This window comes from Symphalangus syndactylus, chromosome 7, assembly GCF_028878055.3.
Source record: "Symphalangus syndactylus isolate Jambi chromosome 7, NHGRI_mSymSyn1-v2.1_pri, whole genome shotgun sequence".
NCBI lineage: Eukaryota > Metazoa > Chordata > Mammalia > Primates > Hylobatidae > Symphalangus > Symphalangus syndactylus.
The window spans coordinates 102,164,678-102,186,162 of NC_072429.2; the positions used below are offsets into that span (position 1 = coordinate 102,164,678).

General features: G+C 35.4%; 1 protein-coding gene across 1 annotated transcript in view; it reads left to right on the forward strand.

Annotated features, from left to right (window-relative positions):
* The window catches only part of DCAF13 (DDB1 and CUL4 associated factor 13), a 28,411-nt gene extending 8,821 nt beyond the window's left edge, over nucleotides 1–19,590 (forward strand). The window contains 8 exon segments of the mRNA XM_055287014.2: nucleotides 2,161–2,250; nucleotides 3,192–3,347; nucleotides 6,758–6,835; nucleotides 8,846–8,928; nucleotides 11,793–11,957; nucleotides 16,287–16,422; nucleotides 17,609–17,772; nucleotides 18,943–19,590. Of these exon segments, the coding sequence (XP_055142989.1) occupies nucleotides 2,161–2,250; nucleotides 3,192–3,347; nucleotides 6,758–6,835; nucleotides 8,846–8,928; nucleotides 11,793–11,957; nucleotides 16,287–16,422; nucleotides 17,609–17,772; nucleotides 18,943–19,030 (960 nt within the window). The 3' untranslated portion in view covers nucleotides 19,031–19,590.
* Nucleotides 19,591–21,485: the final 1,895 nt, after the last annotated feature.

Consider the following 21,485-nt stretch of genomic DNA (forward strand, 5'->3'; position numbering starts at 1 on the left):
CGTTGCCCAGGCTGATGTTGAACTCCTGGGCTCAAGTCTGTCTCAGCCTCCCAAAAAGTGTTGGGATTACAGGCATGAGTCACCATGCCCACCTCCCTTTTTCAAAAAGTTTTTTTTTTTTTTTTTTTTTTTTTTTTTTGAGATGAAGTCTCCCTCTGTCGCCCAGGTTGGAGTGCAGTGGCATGATCTCTGCTCACTGCAAGCTCTGCCTCCCGGGTTCACGCCATTCACTTGCCTCAATCTCCCCAGTAGCTGGGACTACAGGTGCCCACCACCACTGCCGGCGAATTTTTTTATTTTTTTTCTTTTTAGTAGAGACAGGGTTTCACCGTGTTGGCCATGATGGTCTCGATCTCCTGACCTAGTGATCCGCCCGCCTTGGCCTCTGAAAGTGCTGGGATTACAGGCGCAAGCCACCGCACCCAACCAAAAAGATATTTTTGAGTAATGTGTGCTTTGTCAGAGATAAGACACGTGAAGACTACTTGCTGGTACAACTTTAAGAATGTTTTTAAAAATTTTAGTACACAGTGTTGCAAAACACGAACTTTTATTACCTAAACTTCACTAAGATATCCCAGTTTGTAATACCAACAGTTCCTTCTTCAGCATAACCAGCCTGGAGATGAGATGTTCTAGCCAGGCACGTATTCTTGTTCGGCTACTCATTTCTATAAAATGAGAAAACATTTCCCAGAATTGGTGGTCCGCTGAGGTTTGTACTCGGTAGACTGCAGAACAGCTTGGTCATTTACAATGAAATTCAGTCTTGAGCTTGCAGACACTATCAGAAACTTGATGGAGGGATACTGTCTTCAGGAACGGGGTGCTCAGGGACACAGTTTATCCTGTATTCTGTAAGTGCTAAAATGTCTCTTTGGGTCAAGCCAGATCAGTCAAGACCTGGTACCAGATTACATTTTAACGTTCTCCCATTAGGATCAGGTTTCTAGAATTGAGTTTTAGTATAGTGCCAGTGGCTCAGATTCAGAGTGGTTAATAAGATGTAGCCCTATTAAATACTTTTTGTCTATCATAAGGATGTTGTTAAGGATTCTCTTCATCGACATCCTCAACAAAAGACATCCCTGTGTAATCTTAGTACCAAAACCTTTCCTGATCACTTACTGTTTTCATCTCATGGGCACTGTAAACTGTTTTGCAAGAAGTGTTTTCCTTTTTGAATTTGCTGTCGGAAAAGAGCTACATTCATACTCTTCCCATAGATAAATATATCTTTGTTAATGTTTTTATCAAAAAGTGGATATAGATTGCATCTAACATATAAATGTAAGATTTTAAGTTAAAACTAGCAGTTTGGTATATATGCAGTTATACAGTACCACATTTATGATTTTGTTTTCAACCTCAAACTACATTATATGTTCTGTTTTGTAGTCTGTTTCACCTGATAGCGTAAACATGTCTGCCAAATACTCATGTCTAAATTACTATAGTTTGTTGCTTTGCCTTGATTTGGGCTAACGTGCCAACAGTTCTGCTCACTGTTGCTTTTTTACTATTTGTGCAGCTGTCAGCACAGTGAAAAGACAAACTATGTCTTTACTAACATTATGAAAATAGTTTTGACCGCGTGGACCCTGAAAAGTTCTCAGGGTCCTCCAGAGGCCCAAAGTTCACCGTTTGAAAACCACTGACTTAGTAGTTTCTGCAGTTCATGCAGAAAAGGACTTTGTCTATTTCAATATTATAACAATGGCTTCTCTCCAGTATTTTCATGTTTTTCATTTTATTTTTTATTTTTAAAATTACCTGGAATTTTATTTTCACATAAGGTATCAAATTGGCTCAATTTTTAAAAATGACTAACCACATATTATAATACCATTTTTTGTAATCCATTTTTTCTCTAAGTTGAAATGCCATGTTTATCACAATATGCATGACCTAACTTTGCCCCTGTTCTTGTTTTTCTTTTGCTCTACTCATTATATTTTTAGTTTTATGTACTTTATATATTTGTCACAAATCTTTACTAAAACAAGGTGGGATATAAATGCATCAATAAGTATAATACTGGAATGATATGGTATGTTATCTGTTTTAAACAAGATGCTTATAATTTGATATAAGTGTTGGCAAGTTTTAATTTGTAACTGTTGTTCATTATCATCATCATAATAAAACAAATATTTCTAGGTTGGTGATGACAAAACTGTGAAGCAGTGGAAAATGGATGGGCCAGGCTATGGAGACGAGGAAGAGCCATTACATACAATATTAGGAAAGGTACAAAAGTAAATTGACTAATAGCTTGCCTATTAACATTCTTTTATTTAAAATTATTTTATAGTTATAATGTCCAAAGATGGGGAAGAAGATGCAAATAAGAAACAAAAGACTTTAGGCTGTAATTGTTGACCCATTTACACAATATTTAATGCAGCTAAAGTCCTTTGATGCTAAAGAATTTTAACAGATTTTTTTTTGGTATTCATTGTAGTAGAGTTTGATTTTTGTTTTTAGCTAGAGGATACAATGAAACATTTCCTATAGCAAGACCATGGAGAAAAAGATAGAAGTTCAGAAAATGCTTCAGCTTGTCTAGTTTATGTCATCATAGATCTTACACAAAACTCAGAATTTCTTAGTTGAAAGACTCCTTTAAGAAATGAAGAAATTTTATAGTATTATGCATCATGTGTAAATCTTGTTAATGTTTCTACCAAATTATTCTGCAAATCAGATGATGGGTGGTTTAGTTTTAGCATAAGAATAATTTAGAACATTTGGCCTATCCATGTTTTATAATGTTTACATTTTTATATTAAGCAAACAATTCCAAAATTAGATTTAATCTTTAAATTAAATATACCTTTTAAAAATCACTTTGTCACTTCAATATTATGGTTAGTATATAATATTTAGGTTCTGCTTTAGGTTTCAAGAAGTTCTAAATGTTCTTAAAGGGATAGGGGAATGGGGTATGAGTATGAGGTAGAGATAATTTGTAGTTGGAAACACGTTAGTAATTTCTAAAACAAAATTGGTTTCATTCTTAAAATGTCTTGTCTCTTTATGGTATTGTTTCCCCCTTTAAGTAAGGACTTCAGAGAAGTTTCTTGGGCTTTTCTCAAAAAAAGATAGTGTAGATAAATATATTTAAAATATTATTCTGCAGATTTGAATTTGTAATGAAAAAAATCCTCTTAACCTTTTTGCTTTTAAAGACAGTGTATACTGGTATTGATCATCACTGGAAAGAAGCTGTTTTTGCCACATGTGGACAGCAAGTAGACATTTGGGATGAACAAAGAACTAATCCTATATGTTCAATGACCTGGGGATTTGACAGTATAAGTAGTGTTAAATTTAACCCAATTGAGGTAATTTTTTTTTTAAAGTATGTTTTGCTTTTTGTTTCCTTATTATGGCTTAATAATTTCAGTTCTGTTCAGGAAACTTTTGAATGTATGATAGAAACTTGTGAATTTTAATGGTGTTTTGGCATTTTGTCGATTTTCCCAATTGTAAATGAGTTCTGATACCTTTGCTCAAATCCCAACATGTTTCCCAGCAGTTTAGTCCCAGATACTAGAGTTAAGCATTGTTAGAGGAGTGGTGTGTGCATTTGCCCATTGGGGTAAAATCCAGGTAAATACAGTCTTGTTTTAACTTTAGTTTTACTCATGCCTTCAATCTCATGTTCCATAGATATGTCATTGTACATTTAGGAAAATGTTAATTTTTCTACCTGCCTTAGAGGTCAGAAGAAGGAGCATTGGACATCATTTTGTCTATTTATAATTGGTAAGGTACCAATGCTTCATAAAAACATTTGTGATTATTGTTGAACTAGATGGTAATTAGTTATAGTTATATTTTTCTTTGCTCAGAAGTCTGAATTGTGATTCCCAGTTCCTCCTGAATTATGATTCCCAGTTCCTCCAGGCCTCAGGGAAGAGTTGGAGATTGGCCACTACATGTTGTCTATTTAGGTCTGAATTTAGAAATTGAGGCTGTCCTGAAGGCTAAGCTAGCCCTTGGACTCCAGATCTTTCTCTGAACTTTTTCTTAATACATAACAATAGGTGAACTGATTGTCCAGAAGACTCAGTAGGGATACTTTTTTCCTGCTGAAAGAAAAGGCAATCATAGCATATATAAGCCAATTTTAGCAGTTATTGCGAGGCCACCATTTTAGGTAGTATGAGAGAAAAATCCTAATATGCAAGTGTTATGCTCTTAAAGACCCAACCTGATAAAAGGTAGGAAGTAAGGTTGAGTCAAAATAGTAAGGTATAAAAATTGTTTGTATGATGTACTGGAAAATGAGATGCTGCAGTGTGATGTGAGCTTGGCCTTGAGGAATTACTGAGACATCAGAGGACACTCTTCCTGCAACTACCACATACTTACACACACACTTTCTAGAGAGGCTACAGGTCTAGAATAGGTTGGCAAACTAGTCTGTGAGCCACATGTGGCCCACTGCCTGTTTTTGTAAATAGAGCTCTGCTAGAAGACAGCCATGTTCTCTTGCATACATATTGTCTGTAGCTGCTTTTGTGCTATGATGGCAGAGTTAAGTAATTGCCATAGAGACCATATGGCCCACAAAACCTAAAATACTTACTCTCTGGCCCTTTACAGAAAAAGTTTTCTGATCCCTGGTCTGGAGTATCTGTCTCTATTATATCTTTCTCACTCCATCCTCCATCTTCCTTCCTTATGTTTCCCTTGGTTGTAGAAGAGAGAAATGGCATGAAAAGGCAGCTACCCTTGCAGAGCAGGACCAATTGTAAAAGTTGATAACATGTGTGAACATTTTTTAAAAGTGCTATCCAAATTCGAGATGGTGATGGTATTACTTACTAAAAAAAAACCACACAAACAAAAAAACCTAAACAGACACTGGTTCTTACTATTTAAAGGAACAAAAAAATCTTTTGCTTCTCTGCTTTGGTGAACATCTGTGTCAGAAGAGCTGATCACCAATTCTAAAATCATAATTATTAGGGATGACTTAGTGACCATATTTTTCAAACTTGCCTGTATAACAGCTGTATTTGTTCAGCTGTTTTTTTTTTTTAATTACTATTAACCTTATGAACTTAGTGGTCAAAGTAAATGGTGTGCATGTCTCTTATCCTATTTTTAACTTAATGGAAAGGGCATGTTACTGTGAACAAATGGAGTGTATTTGTATTTGTCTCCTCTAATCATTAATAATAATTTTCTCTTAAAATATTGATGCCTAGAATTCTGGTAAAGCCAAAAGTTTATGCTGATCATTGGCACGTTTTACAGTGTGAAAGGTGGCATTTGGTCTAGGTAGATTGTTTTGCTTTGTTCACATCAAAGTCTTCCTTTTTAGAAATGGAACCTGGTCAGACCCTGAGGCGACATAATGAGAATCCAAGAAAGGTTGAGGGACCTCACTAGGGAAGTCTCAGAAAAGCAGCCATTAAGATAGCAGGCTTTCAGAAAGAACTGAGAGGAAATCATGATCATAACATTAGCTTTATGATGTGTTATTTGAACTGCGTACAGACAGTAGGAGGAGTTAGCTGGCCATGCAACTAGTTAGTAAATAGCTCTTCTTGCTGCCCCCATACTTGCAGTAGGAAATAATTGTAGGCAGAAGCCAATAGTTGTGAGTGTCAGGAACCATGAGTAAGGAGGAATGATGCTACAGAGAGAGGGTTTCAGGTATCCACTGGATGATAGAGGGCTTATTTTTACTTAATGCCAAGGGGTTATGTGAGTACCGTGCACATTTATAATTGACTTACAAATAAAATAATTAGAAAAATCTTCAAACAGTTGGACAAAAGACAGGCCTAATTTATAGAGAGTTAACAAACACAAAGAAACATTTAACTACTAATAAAACAATTTATGTAGCTAGGAAATACTGTCATACAGATATTGACTTTTAAATGACACTACCCAGTGCTGCCCAGTTGCATTAAAATGGACATATCCCACATTGTAGTGTATACTGGTACAGCTCTTTGGAAAAATAATTAGCCCTAAATATCAAAAGCCATAAAATTGTTCATACCTTTTGATTCAGTAATGTCATTTGTGAAATTTTATCCTAAGGAAATAATTCAAAAGAAGATCTAAATGTTGGGGGGGGGGGAATGTTTATTGAAGTATTACTTATAATAGTAAAAAACAGGAAACAAGTCTTAAGTTGAAGAGTAGATAAGTAAAATATGTTTTATTACAGATTAGAACACAATAATATCTGTACATTATCATCCCTGACATCTAAAATACATGCATGGGGGCCAGGCGCAGTGGCTCATGCCTGTAATCCCAGCACTTTGGGAGGCTGAGGCAGGTGGCTCATCTGAGGTCAGGAGTTCGATACCAGCCTGGGCAACATGGTGAAACCCTGTCTCTACTAAAAATACAAAATATTAGCCCGGTGTGGTGGTGCACCCCTGTAATCCCAGCTCCTCCACAGGCTGAGGCATGAGAATTGCTTGAACCTGGGAGGTAGAGGTTGCAGTGAGCCAAGATTGTACCACTGCACTCCAGCCTGGGCGACAGAGCAAGACTCTGTCTCTAAATAAATAAATAAGTAAAATACAAGCATGGGGATTTTACAATGAAAATACTTGGTTTAAGTTCCTGAGATTATGGATGATTTATTGTACCCTCTTAAAATGGACTTTGTTTTTTAACATAAATATTAAGGGCAATTAAATCATTTGTTTACTGAATGGATGTGGTTTGCTGCCAGGTCTGGCTTTTAACTGGTGATTATTATACTTGTTTTTAGACATTTCTCTTGGGAAGTTGTGCATCTGACAGGAATATAGTACTGTATGATATGAGGCAAGCTACTCCTTTGAAAAAGGTGAGTTTCAGTTTTGACTTTTGCTTTATACAGTTGGCATTATATATTTCTCTGTAAATAGAATGACTAAAAATATGAAGCAAATATTTTCTCAGAATTAAAAAAATCTTTTATACAGGTGTTCTTAGACCTCTACATGATGATAATCGTGTTCTTTCAGCTCCCCATTGCTTTTTAGAGACTCTTAAATTTCTGCTAGGTTTTGTATCCTAGTCACATCCTTGTGTCTTCCATGATGCCAGTACATTTTAGGCCTCTAATTAATACTTACTGAATTGAAAGTTCTTAAAGGTATTGCATCCCGTTACTTAACAGTGTAATAATATTCAAATAATATTCAATAAAATTCAAGCCCCATGATTATCATATGACATGTACAGTATTTTATTCCAGAAGGTTTTAGAACTCATTCACATAACAAGCTTTATTTGTTCAGTTACATGCTGATCAATGCTAGTTTGACATTTAGGCAAGCACTATCCTGTTCAAAGTAACAGATTTCCTAACAATTCTAAAGTAGTAATTTCAGCACTTACATATCAAAGCTAATAATACAACTTTAAGCTAACTCTCAAGAGGAAGACAGATACTGTCTGTAAGTAAGGAAAGGAATGCCATTGTAAGTAAAAGGGTATAAAGTTTATTTCAGATACTAGAATTTTGAGTGACAGAAAGGGCTGGACATTACTGAGATGCCACAAGTCTGTTGTCATAGTCCACATACAAAAGAAATGCTTTTAATACTTGCTTTTGTTATTCCTAAATCATTTTTGTAATGTAACAAACTAGATATTAGGAGAGTACATTCATTGAAGTTTGAAATAGATAAATATGATAATCTTTCCAAAGTACCACTTATATCATTTCACTCATTCATGTGATTTAATGGGAAGATCCTATATGAACTTTGGTCTCAGACTTTTAAGCAAGTTAACCTAAAATGTGTTTCTCCTGTAAGGTGGTGGTATTAATAACTATCTCACAGCACTTTGCTGAGAATAAAACATGATACTTTAAGCATTTAGCAGAATGCTGACATGAGGTACTAGTTTAATGAATGGTCATTTCTGCCCTCTCTCACCTACCTAACACTCATTCTGTTTTTTTTTTTTTTAATTTAATTTATTTTTCATTATTACTACCTCCTGCTTTGCACATTCTCAGTTTTTAATGGAGCTCCATTAATTTTAGGTTGAAGAAAATGTAGCCTGGCTTTCAAGGTGCTCTGAAATCTGGTTCTAATTTGCACCTCATTTATTTCTTTTAGTCAGTAAGGTAACATTGAATTGGAGTTTGTCACATGCAGGTCACTTTGATAGATGTAGGGATTGTTAGACACTGCTACTTTCTATTGCTTCTTTGCTCCATCCACTAGTCTATCAATGTTTCTTTTATCCTTTCTCTCATAATGTAGTAGTTCTCAATCAGGGGTTGTAGTCCCCTACCAGGTACAGTTCTGGGAATGCAAGAGGGACATTTAGTGGGAGGTCCCTGAGTGGCAAAGCATCCTACAGTGGATAGCCATACAGAACAAAAGATAATCCTGCTCAAAATGCCAATAGTGTTCCCGTTGAGAAACACTGAATTACTGATCCTTCACAGGTCAGTTCAAATCATACTTGTCTTTAGAAACAGTTCTTTATGTTAACCCTAAGCTCACCATTAATTTTGCCCCTAATTTGATACTTAGTCATTTGTTACTTTTTTGTTTATATTTTAAGTTTTATTATGTGTCACATTTTTCTGACTAAACTATAAGTTGTTTGAGATTAGGGGACTGGGAGTTAAGCATTTCTATTTTTATATTTACTACTCTGCCTGGGTATTTAAGAAGCAGTTACTGATTGATTTCTGTTCCCATTGTACTGAGCTGAGTACTGTACACATAATAGGTGTTTATGAAATATTTGCTTAAATCAGTGGGGAAAAAAGGAAAGGAAGTGGGAAATTCATCCATTTTAGAGGTAATTAATTTCATGGTAATGGGATACTATATGCTTCCTTTCTCAGGTTATCTTAGATATGAGAACAAATACAATCTGTTGGAACCCTATGGAAGCTTTCATTTTTACAGCAGCAAATGAAGATTATAAGTAAGTTTCCCTGTTTTAAAAACTTGTGTATTTCTATCAGGAATGGCTTAATTGTATAAGTCATACTAATAAAATATATACCACTAGGTAGGTATACCTATAAAGTTTGAAAACTGTCATTTGTTTAGCTTTAAAAAGTTTTCCAAATTGGAGAAGAACTTCTTAGAAAAGTATTTATTTCGTCAGTATTTAGAATGATGTAGACCAGGGACAGTAAACAACTAGTGGACCAAATCCTTTCTGTTGCCTGTTTTTATAAAGTTTTGTTGGAATATGGCCACACCCACTTACTTATTTATATATTGGATATGGCTGCTTTTGTGCTATAATGCCTGAGTTGAATAGTTGCAGCGGAGACCTTATGGCCCACTTGCCTGAAAATGTTTACCATTTGGCCCTTTACAGAAGAAGCTGGCTGATGTTTGATGTAGATCTTATAAATAATGACTGAGCCATACATGTTTTAATGGAAATGAAAATATCTGCCTGCAATGTTTGTATTGCAGTGAGTATCAGATAGCTGATACTCATGTAGTCATGTTATCAGCTATCACTATACAGTCAGACAGAAGAAAAATTATAGTTATCTTTTCAGTATCCATATGAGGTAGGTGGGACACGCATGTTATCCCCTTTTTAAGATATTAAAGCAGGGAGATTAGTCTCCCAGGCAGGAAAGAGTGTCTTATCTTTTTTTTTCCCAAAGCATTTATTATAGCGCTATGCCTTTGATAGATTCTTAATACATGTTTTTTTTTTAAGAAGGCAGAAGTTTGTTGGTGGATTGAACTTTAGATCTTCTGTATTGTTTTATGTTCCACTATATAGATTTGAAAGCAAAAAAGTAGTAGTATTAGCTCATAAAAGGATGTATTATATGATGTTTTAGTGGTACCAACTAAAAGCATCTTTTATGACTTTCTGCTAAAAAGAGGTTTAGTCCAGGAGTTTGAGGTTACAGTGAGTTGTGATTGGGCCACTGCACTGCAGCCTGGCCAACAGAACAAGACCCTGGTGTCTTAAAAAAATAAAAGAAGCTCAGTTAGACTCTCATTAACTAGCAATACCAAACCACAGTAATTGAAGCTTTTTTTTTTAACCTTTATTGATGTTTTGAAATTAAGTGGCATTGTTCCAGTTAAAGGCAATAAAAGACAAGAGTAATACAGCATTATTGTGACCAACCTCGTTAAGGTTTCTAAAGAATGTTCTAATAAGCTATTTTAGCAAGGTACCATTTTTCAGAGTGTCCTTGGAATTTCTCATTCCTTGCCTTGAAAAGAATTACATATGCCACCTGAAACAAAGAGCATATCCCTTATAATAAGTGACTGTTGGAGTATCATAATTGCTCTTTGAAAATGATCTTGCTTTTGTATCCCTTTTCTATATTTGTAAGTATTTTTTTCTTTTATTGCCCTTTAGATATTCTAATCATTCTGAATTAGAAACCTAAGTTCAAGTCTAGGCTGACCAGTAATTACTGTATAAACTAACTCTATATCATGGTTTCAGCATCCGTAAGGTGAGGGTTAGAATAGATGATCCCTAATGAATCCTATAATGTGGAACTTTGTTTATTTAAAGGTTTTCCATCTAAACAAATTGATATGCTTAGAATTGGAATTCTTATCATTTTTCCCATGTAGAAATAAAGCATCTTACTAAAAAGCAGTTTCTGGAACAAAGCAAACCTAGTTGAAAACCATTGCTCTTAGGCAGGAACTGTAAAGCAGTTGTCAGTATCTTACTACTAGTAATGTTAACCTTGATCATTTGGTTAGGGTGGTGTCTGCCAGGTTTCTCCACTAAAGAGTTACTTTTTTTTCCTTTGTAATTATTATATATCTTTGGGGAGATACTTTGAAACTGAGAAGTGGAAACTTCTCAGACTTCCACTCACTAATCTTAGCATCTTCAAATATTTTTATATTAGGAACTTGGTCACAATAATGCTGTATTACTCTTGTCCATTGTTCATGTTGGTTCATTTGAAGCACTATTCTTTTAGCCATTAGATTAAGAATTTTTGAATCTTGAGACTCATGAAGTCATTGTGTTTACCAATTGTATATAAAGTATAGTTTCTCATTTTGATACACCCTTTGAAAAGCCGTGTTGACTCTTACATATCACCAGTAGGAGTATAAATTAGTGCAACTTTGTTGGCAGTGATTTGGCAACTCAAATCAAGCCTAAAAATGCTCATGCCTTTAAACTTAACAATCCTACTTGTAGGAATCTGTCCAGATTTAATTGAATCTATCCCATTCAGTTAAAGATTGAATGTTAAAAATCCAAACGTTGGGATTTTATTAAGCATTATATATAATAAAATGTTGGAAACTTAAAATATAGGGAAATAAATTACTTGAACTTACATATACAGCCATTAAAATATTTTCAAAAATTGTTTAATAACATGGGTAATGCTCATTAATGTGCTACGTGAAATATCAGAATATAAAGCTTTACATAGTATTTCAATTTTATTAAAAGTATGTATTTAAATAGTATGGTGAAAAAGGTTTTTTAAAAAATTGTGCTACACTAAGTAACTGGCCTCTGGGTAGTAGAATTAAAGGTAATTTTTGTATTCTGTACTTTTTTTGAAATTTCCACATTTTCTACAATGAGATTTATAAGGAGGAAAATGTGTTGGTATATATGTAAGTGGAGTCTTAAGGAATCATAAAAACTGTTGAAATTTTTCCTTATCCTTCACCTGCTTGTGTACAGCATTGAGCTTTTTGTTTAGATGTGCATTGTTTTGCAAATGGGTCTTGTTTTCACTGGTATCTTTTAGTACTGCATATGGCATCTTTCCAGAAATATGTGTCAAATATTTAAAAATTCTTTTACAGCTTATATACTTTTGATATGCGTGCACTGGACACTCCTGTAATGGTCCATATGGATCATGTATCTGCAGTGCTTGATGTGGATTACTCTCCCACTGGGAAGGAGTTTGTGTCTGCTAGTTTTGATAAATCTATTCGAATCTTTCCTGTAGACAAAAGTCGAAGCAGGTATGTGCCTACCAGTAAGCCATTTATATTCATATGTCACTTAACAACGGGGATACATTCTGAGAAATGAGTCGTTGGGCAATTTCATCATTGTGTGAACATCATAGAGTGCACTTAAACAAAACTAGATGGTATAACGTGTTGCACACCTAGGGGTCATATGGTATAGCCTGTTGCTTCTAGACTACAAATCTGTTCAGCATGTTACTGTGCTGAATACTGTGGGCAATTGTAACACAGTGGTATTTGTTTATGTAAACATATATAAACATAGGAAAAGTACAGTAAAAATCCAGTATTATCTTAATGGACCACTGTCATATATGCAGTCTATCACTGACCAAAATGTCCTATGACTATTTTTGTTTCATTTTTCTTTGTCCTGATTATTATTTATCTTTTCTGAGAGGGTACCTGAAGCTTAATAAAGTTTTTTGCCCCAATACAGTTTAAGAAGAATTAGTAATAATACCTTACATTTGTTATTTTTTACTTAGTCAAATCCAACTCTGTATGCCAAACCAAAAATTAAAAAAGAAATAAAAGTAAATTTAAATTGTCAAGACCGTTCTCCCTCTATTTTACTTTAGTAGGTATATGGCTTGGTTGATGACAGGTTGAGAGGTGGGAGATTTGAATACTCAGCTGTCCCATAGTCTCGTGTGTGTCTCATTCTGTAAGCACATTGAGTGTGATTCTAATATTTAAGATTTGTATTGTGTTTTGTATAGTTTGGCCCTTTACTACATATTATATATTATTAAATATAGTATCTATTTATATCGTATTTTTGTAAAGAGGTAGTTTACAGAAAGTGATGACATTTTAAGGAGTTTGCAAGGGGAATTTTGTTATCGAGTTTTCACTTTACAGACTGACTTTAAAAACTAAGTCCTGTATAGACACAGCCCCCTGTGTAGTGAATTATGGTTTACAAAGAGCTGTTATACGCATTCCCATTGTTCCTTAGTAATGCTTTAGATGTGTTCCTGGAAGCATGCATAAAATAAATCCAAATAAATGGAAATAGTTTTTCTCAAAAAATTATGATAATTGGATGATTATGGTCATAGCCAATCTGCTTATCTAACTCTTTGCTCTTTTACTTGTGATATTTGTGTCTTTTTCCACTGTAATTTGAGGAAGCCATATGGATTTTTAAACCATGTATCGTCATTGTCAGCAGATAATTATCATCATCACTGTTTATCTGATTATGAAGGTACTTCAGTTAGAAGCATACTGACAGGAGTGTTCTGATGACTTTCATCTTCATTTCATCATTTCTGTTGTAGAGCTTCTGCTGTGTGTTCCTATGTGACTATTGCTTCCTTTGTTGCTGCCTTGATATTCTCCAAATTGTCATGAGTGTTTTTTTTGGGATTATTCATTTAGGCTCAAGGCAAGACTAATAGCTTCCATTTTTCTCTCACCTCTGGAAAATATTGAGAATCAAGAGAATATGGTCATCCATCATTTCTTGGCACCACAACTTCCAAATGTAGTAGGATAATATTTTTCCAACATAGTACATAAGTAGACACAAAGAATGAAACGAGAACAAAGAAAAAAACAGGACTGTGTAGTACCTGTGATCCCAACGGGCCAGCAGCTGAGTTCAGGCTGAATTATTCCAAAGCTAGCGTGGACAGCTAAATGTAGGTCTAGCTAGAAAACTCACATTATTCCAAAATTGTATAAAAGGGTTCTTATATTTCACTTCCAAGGAATTGTCTCCTGATGTCATTTGGAGGTTTTGTAATCACAGTCTTAATATGTGTTAACGTCCTGTTGTGTTTAGATATAAATGATGTTCCCTCTGACCTTTGCCTTTATCTGCTTGAAAGCTAGTTCTAATTTGTTTCTGTGATTTGTTTCCTATCAGTATAAACATCAAATAACTCATGCTTGGGTGAATAATCTGTATTTAAAAAATATTTTCCTTTAAAAGACTTTAAAATGGCTAAAGCGTAGTAGTTTTAAAATAAATTTTGGGTAAATTTTTTAAAACTACAGTTGTCAGTATATGACAGTAGGCTTCTGTTGGAAGTTCATTCAGTATTTACTAAGCAAACAAGTAAATTAATAGTGTTCACATGGAAAAATTAGTGTGACTGTGTATATAAAGAATTTAAGCGGCCAGGCACAGTGGCTCATGGCTGTAATCCCAGCACTTTGGGAGGCCGAGGCGGGTAGATCATGAGGTCAGGAGATCGAGACCATCCTGGCTAACACGGTGAAGCCCCGTCTCTACTAAAAATACAAAAGATTAGCTGGGCGTGGTGGTAGTCCCTGCTGCTCGGGAGGCTGAGGCAGGAGAATGGCATGAACCCGGGAGGCGGAGGTTGCAGTGAGCCGAGATCGTGCCACTGCACTCCAGCTTGGGGGACAGAGCAAGACTCCGTCTCAAAAAAAAAAAAAAAAAAAAAAAAAAGAATTTAAGCCTTTAAAAATGTATTTATCTCCTAATAGTAGAACTTTTTGTGAGCTTAATAAACTTAGCATATATGCAGACATAAACATATCTAGAAGTTAAGAACTCAGCATAGTTTACCATTGGGGAGGATTCTCAGTTACTTAAGTGACTAACCATTGGATTTGACTGGTCTACTGCATGAACAGATTATGTTTAATGGTTACGGAAGCCTGATTAAATTTCCCTACTTCAAACGCATTATACTGCTTTGGAAAAAAGGGCTTCTGAGGTATGTGGAGATTACAAGAAATGAGTCTTCAAAAGCAGAACACTGAGGGGGAGAAGAAAAAGCAGTCTATCTCATCTAGTTTTCATTTTAATAGGACGTTCTTTTTAATCATCCCCTCTCTTTTAAAAATGAATTTCTTATGGTTTATCAAAGTGCTTAAAACATACCTATCAGAAACGGTGTAAAAGACTAGTTTTGTGAGTATAGTCGAGAGATTTTTTTATTTTTTTATTTTTTGAGACAGAGTCTGGCTCTGTCAGCCAGGCTAGAGTGCAGTGATGCCACACGGCTCACTACAGCCCCTGTCTTCTGGGCTCTAGTGATCCTCCTACCTCAGACTCCTGAGCAGCACCACACCTAATTTTTAAAATTTATCTTTAGTAGCTATGGGGTCTCCCTATGTTACTCAGGCTGGTCTCAAACTCCTGGGCTCAAGTAATCCTCTCACTGAAGTACTGGGATTACAGGCATGAGCCACCACACCTTGCCTACTTTAGAGATACTTTTTATAGATATGAATATTTGATTTAGTCATTCTGTTTGAGTTTTCTTTTACTGTGCATAGTTTATTGAGCCTGTTTCCTTCCTCTTTATATGCTCTGCATTTTGAATAATTTAATCCAGATACAGAAAATTTATTTCTCCAGAAGTTTCATCTTTTTCTGACCTTGTATTTTACTTGCTTTTTAATGCCCTTCTTAACATTTACTAATATAGTGTCACCTGTGAATTCATCTAGCATATTTCACAGCCTTTCCAAATAGGTATGATATTTGACATCTCCGTTTGTTAAATGATTCTTACCTCAACTTATCAGACACTCCTGTAGTCCTCCCTTTCTTTTCACACATGTAAATCATCAACTCACTTTAATTAAGCTTTTTTTTTTTTGAGACAGAGTCTCACTCTGTCACCCAGGCTGGAGTATAGTGGCACAATCTTGGCTCATTACAACCTCTGCCTCCCAGGTTCAAGTGATTCTCCTGCCTCAGCCTCCCGAATAGCTGGGATTACAGGTGTGCGCCATCACGCCCAACTAATTTTTGTAATTTTAGTAGAGACAGGGTTTCACCACGTTGGCCAGGCTGGTCTAATTAATTAAGCTTTTTAAACAATTTAACCAAAACAAAATTCTGGCATTAGATTCAGCGTATCAGGAGGTACTCTTTGAAGACCATTGCATTTCTTTCTTTTTCAGTAAAATGAAGGGGAAAAAAAGTGTGTTGACCTGAATTGATTTGATATGAGGAGGAAGCCTTTTAAGATCAAGTCCTTTCTTTTTGTTACAAAGTTACCTTGGTTGAACATCATATTTTATTTGCATTTTATGCTTTTAGTTATTCTGTGAACTTTTCTGTACATCTGCTTTTGCTTAGTTTGTTCATATTTATTTCTCTTACTAGATAGTAAGTTCTCTGAGAGCAGAAATTTGTTTAATACCCCAGCACTTAACACAGAACCTTATTAGTTGGGTTCAATAAAAATACATTGACAAGAATTTGAGTTTTTATTTTATACTCCTATAGGACTCAGAAATGGTATCCTGATACTTAATAGGCAGTGGTTACTCAAAGAAAATCTGTACCAAAATCCAAAGGGTTTTAACTTAATTCCTTTTCTATAGGGAGGTATATCATACAAAGAGAATGCAACATGTTATCTGTGTAAAATGGACTTCTGACAGCAGATACATTATGTGTGGATCTGATGAAATGAACATTCGCCTGTGGAAAGCTAATGCTTCTGAAAAATTGGGTGTGGTAAGAATTCATTTTCTTTCATTGTCATAAAGCTGATTTCTAATTTTATTAGATATTATTACATTGTGAAAATTTACTTTTAGGTATTTTTGGGTATTTTGATTAAATTGACATAGCTGTGATAAAAAAAGCAATAAATGGACAAGGTTGTATTGATAATTATTTGCTTCATTCTGATCTATTATTGTAGACACTGTACATTCAAATTGACATTTAAGACCTTCAGAATGCCGTTGTTAATTCAGATGTTTGATAATATTGAGTCTTACTGGTTTTTTGTGTTTTCCTTGAGGTAGGGACAGAAGATGCAGGAACTAGAAGCTCAGAACTTAGAGCTCGTATCTCTTTTGTTAGAGAAATAGTCATCCAGCAACTCAAAGGCTGCAAGTCCCTGGGAGATCTTGTAATATCAAAGACACAATGGAACATTTAATAAATACAGAAAGCTTCAGACTTTAAAAAAGATTCCATGAAAAAATAGCAGTTGTTATCATTGGCTGGTTACCTCCAGGATAGGGGATTATGGTTGATTTTGTTTTGTTCTTGATGTTTTTCTAAATGTCCCATATTTTCTATAAGAAACATACAGAGTGTTTATATTAGAAATAAATATTAAGTTTAAGAAGGAAAGAGTAAGTGTGAATTATTTTCTACTTAGTCCTGATAGGAAAATCAAAGGCAATTCTGTTTTAGGTTTAATGATTGATAAGTATTGCATTGTGCCTAGGTCCATCATTAAATGTTCCTCTAAATCGTATCATCCTTAACATTCGTTAAACAAAGGCTAGTTCTTATGGAATTGGATACTTATTTTTTCTTTTCTGTTTCACTATGTTTAACTCACCTCCCTACCCACCCTCAAAATTTGAGTGATTTAGGTGTTTTTCTATGTTATTGATGCCTAGGGAAGTTCCAACTCAGTGATCCACATGGCCCTACTCCTTCAGCACTGCTGCTTTCTACTAGGTGGCATCTATCTACATGGCAAGTGTGTTGCCTAAAAGGAAATTCAGTGCTTGCAGGGCTAGTGTTACTAATACAACCTTGTAAAGTGCAGAATTACATTGGCAATTTTGGTTGCATATCATAAAAGTTTAGGTTTGGGGGAAAAGGGTGCTTTCTAGCTTTTTTATACTGAAGCAAAACAACACACTATTCATTAAGATACCAAAATGTGTATTTTCAGCTTACATCACGAGAAAAAGCAGCCAAGGATTATAACCAGAAATTGAAGGAGAAATTTCAGCATTATCCTCATATAAAACGTATAGCTCGTCATCGACATCTACCAAAATCTATCTACAGCCAGATTCAGGAACAGCGCATCATGAAAGAAGCTCGTCGACGAAAGTATGTTTTGAGGCATTTGACTCTATTACCCTTTTCTGACTTCTGCTCTCATCTCACCAAAAACAAACAAACTTAACTGCCATTCAAGGGAGTGGTTTATGTGCTATTATTTAATAGTACATTAGTGATGTGTTTGAAGACTTCTACAGAAGGCCTTTTCTTTTTTTGAGACAGGGTCTCGCTCTGGAGTGCAGTGTCACAATCTTGGTTCACTGCAAGCTCCGCCTCCCGGGTTCATGCCGTTCTCCTGTCTCAGCCTCCTGAGTAGCTAGGACTACAGGCGCCCGCCACCATGCCCGGCTAATTTTTTGTATTTTTGGTAGAGACAGGGTTTCACCGTGTTAGCCAAGATGGTCTCAATCTCCTGACCTCGTGATTGCCCGCCTCGGCCTCCCAAAGTGCTGGGATTACAGGTGTGAGCCACCATGCCTGGCCCAGAAGGCCATTTCTTTTTCCTTTTCCCAATAACGGGAAGCAATGACTATCTGAGAACGGGAGAACTTCCATTACCTGTTTTCGAGAATATGTTTAAAGGACAAACAATGAAAATGAATTACCAAAATAAGAAAACACTTGCTCATTTTAAAAAATTATTGTAAAAAATGTTTTAAAAAATAATTTCTGACGTAGCTGGAATTAAGAGATTTTGTGTATTTTCCAAGTTAAAGAATTAATCTGTAGTAGAGCTCTTTTCTTAAGTAAAAAATGTTCTAATATACTTTATTATAACATGACATCTATCATTTTGGATATAGAGCAGAGCTACTACCACCACCACCATTTCCCCTGTGAAATATTCTTCTCTTTGAAATACTTGAAGTCATGCATGAAATTCTAAGAGCTCTTTATTTTTCAATTAGAATATACAAATGGCTGTTATTTTTCTGTCTTTGGGTAGATGTTGCAGTAGAATCACTTTTAGAAATTTTATTAACTGTGGCAGGTTTTTAAACTTAGTAAAGGACCCTATTAGGTAAATATGATAAGAAGCAATTAAATAAGTAAAGTTGATTTCTTGGTACTAGCTTCCTTTTACCTATTGTCATTGTGAAAATATTTTTTTAAATAGGTGTTTTTCTAGTGAAAGAAAATGCTTTGATTTTTCTGAGAAAGTTTTCTTTAAGATGAGTTCTCATAAACTTGCTTATATTTTGTATATTTTATTTCTAGGGAAGTGAATCGTATTAAACACAGCAAGCCTGGATCTGTGCCAATCGTGTCAGAGAAGAAGAAACACGTAGTGGCAGTTGTAAAATAATTGGTATTCCTAACAATCCTTATGTATAGTTATTTGTTACTTTTGATTTGAGAACTCTACAAATAAAAGTGCTGGGACTAGATTAATTGCAAACATTTTAGTTATATGTGTAGAGCTTTATTGTTACTCCTTTCAGTTACCCTGAAAAATGATCCTTAAAGGTGGCCTAGTTGATAAGACTGTTTTATCCTTAATCTGCATTGTAGAATACAGTATTTGCAACTCATTTTTTCTTGTTTTTATTGCAGATATACTTACTTTCTCTCTGATCTATTATTGTACACACTATACATTCAAACTGACATTTAAGACCAAACATCTCTTATGTTATCTTTAATATTACTTTGAATAATGATTGCAATGATGTTTCTTCCTGTGATTCCACATAACATTTAGAATAATGATGTCAATTTTTTACAACTGAATTTATTTCTAGTGCTTTACTTATATTTGGCTTTTTGACTCTTTTAAAACAATCAGCCTGCATTTATATAACTTTTATAAATGATATTATAATTAGGGTCAAGTTAAGATATTAAAAGTTCCTTTCAGCATTGAAATTTTGGCCTATTTTTGGTAAATAATTTTCAATCTCACTGAATCCTAAATAGCTCTGTGTAACATAGGTTTTTCCTTTTTTAATCATCAACTTAGTAAGCTTTATTATAAATATGTATAAATCCAAATTTTAGGAGATGTTAAGTAGAGATTTTAAAATCCAAAGAAAAGAATGTGTTAAGAATATAGTCATCACTCTGTATCTGTGGGAGATTGATTTCAAGACCTACCATTGATGCCAAAATCCATGGATGCCCAAATCCTTGATATTAAATGGCATAATATATGCATATAACCTCTGCATATCCTCCCAAATACTTAAAATCATCTCTAGATTACTTATAATACCTAATACAATGTACATACTAAATAAATAGTTGTTATACTGTATTGTTTAGGGAATAATGATGAGAAAAAAAGAGTGTACATGTTCAGTACAGATGCGGTTTCTTGTTTCCAAATGCTTTTGAGCCACAGTTGTTTGAGTCTATGGGTGAGGAACCCACAGATATGGAGGGCCGACTGTACACATCATTTATAGGAAAAATGTGAAGTGTGCATGGGAATGATAAAGATGAAAATCTGAAGAGTGGGAGGAGGATGCAGTCAGGGTGCAGTACACAGGAGATTTCAACTCTTTTGGTAACATTTTATTTCTTAAGCTGCATTTTTTTTTTTATGCTTTCTTGGATATCGGAAATATATTTTTCTTAAGGCTGGTAAGGGATCAATCATAGTTTTTAATTCTGGTGATTTGTTTTTTGTTTTGTTTTGTTTTGAAACTAAGTTTTGCTCTTGTCACCCAGGCTGGAGTGCAGTGGCACAATCTCGACTCACTACAGCCTCTGTGTCCCAGGTTCAAGCAGTTCTCCTGCTTCAGCCTCCCAAGTAGCTGGGATTACAGGCACCCGCCACCATGCCCAGCTAATTTTTGTGTTTTTAGTAGAGATGGGGTTTACCATGTTGGCCAGGCTGGTCTCGAACTCCTGGCCTCAGGTGATCCACCCACCTCGGCCTCCCAAAGTGCTGAGATTAGAGGTGTGAGCCACCATGCCCAGCCTGATGATCTATTGTAGGACTCAAATTACTTGAGTTTTAAGGTGAACCAAGTTCACTTTTGCACCTATATTGCTGTTAGTTTGGGTGTGGTTTCAAAGAATATGCAAATACTGATCCATAAATGTGAGCTCCTCTGTCAGTTTGAGTCCTTCAAGAAACAGATGACTAGATGGTATTAGACATGCAAGAGATTTATTGGAGGAACTCACTTGTGTAGGACAAAGCGGAGGGAGTAGGAGTAGGCAGGAAGAGCCTTCAGACTACCATAAACCTAACACCTGTGGTGAGAGAGGGAAGGAAGGAGGATTGGGTAGGAGGAACCTCAGATTGTTGGTGCAGTCCTACAGAAGGTTGGGCCAGGCTGATGGGGAGTCCTTGAGCCAAAGTTGCCAGCCAGAGAAGTTTGTGTTGTGCTTGCACTCATATCATCACTGTGCTGTCCAAGGCAGGGAGCAGCCCTGGGGCCTTGCAGCTAATGTGATGAATCCAGAGGGGTGGCATCTAGGACTGCCAGTCAACTGGGCTTCCTGTAGTGAGTTCTCTTGAAGAAATTCTAAGCAGCACATTTCTAGATCTGCCACCATCCACCTTTTTGCACCACATATATCTGTCTCTTGCAGGTTTTGGAAGCAACTCTTCCATGGTTCCATGTACATTTCTTAGAAGGTGGAGGTTGGTCATGTGATCAGCAGCCCTTTTCCCTGAAGGACCACAACAGATACTCATCCTCTTTGTCTTCCACTGCAAATTTTGAGCAGCTTATAATAAATTGAGGGGAAATAATTCCAGGTAGGAAAGCTGTTTCATCATGTAGCAATATGTTAACCTTTACAGGCAC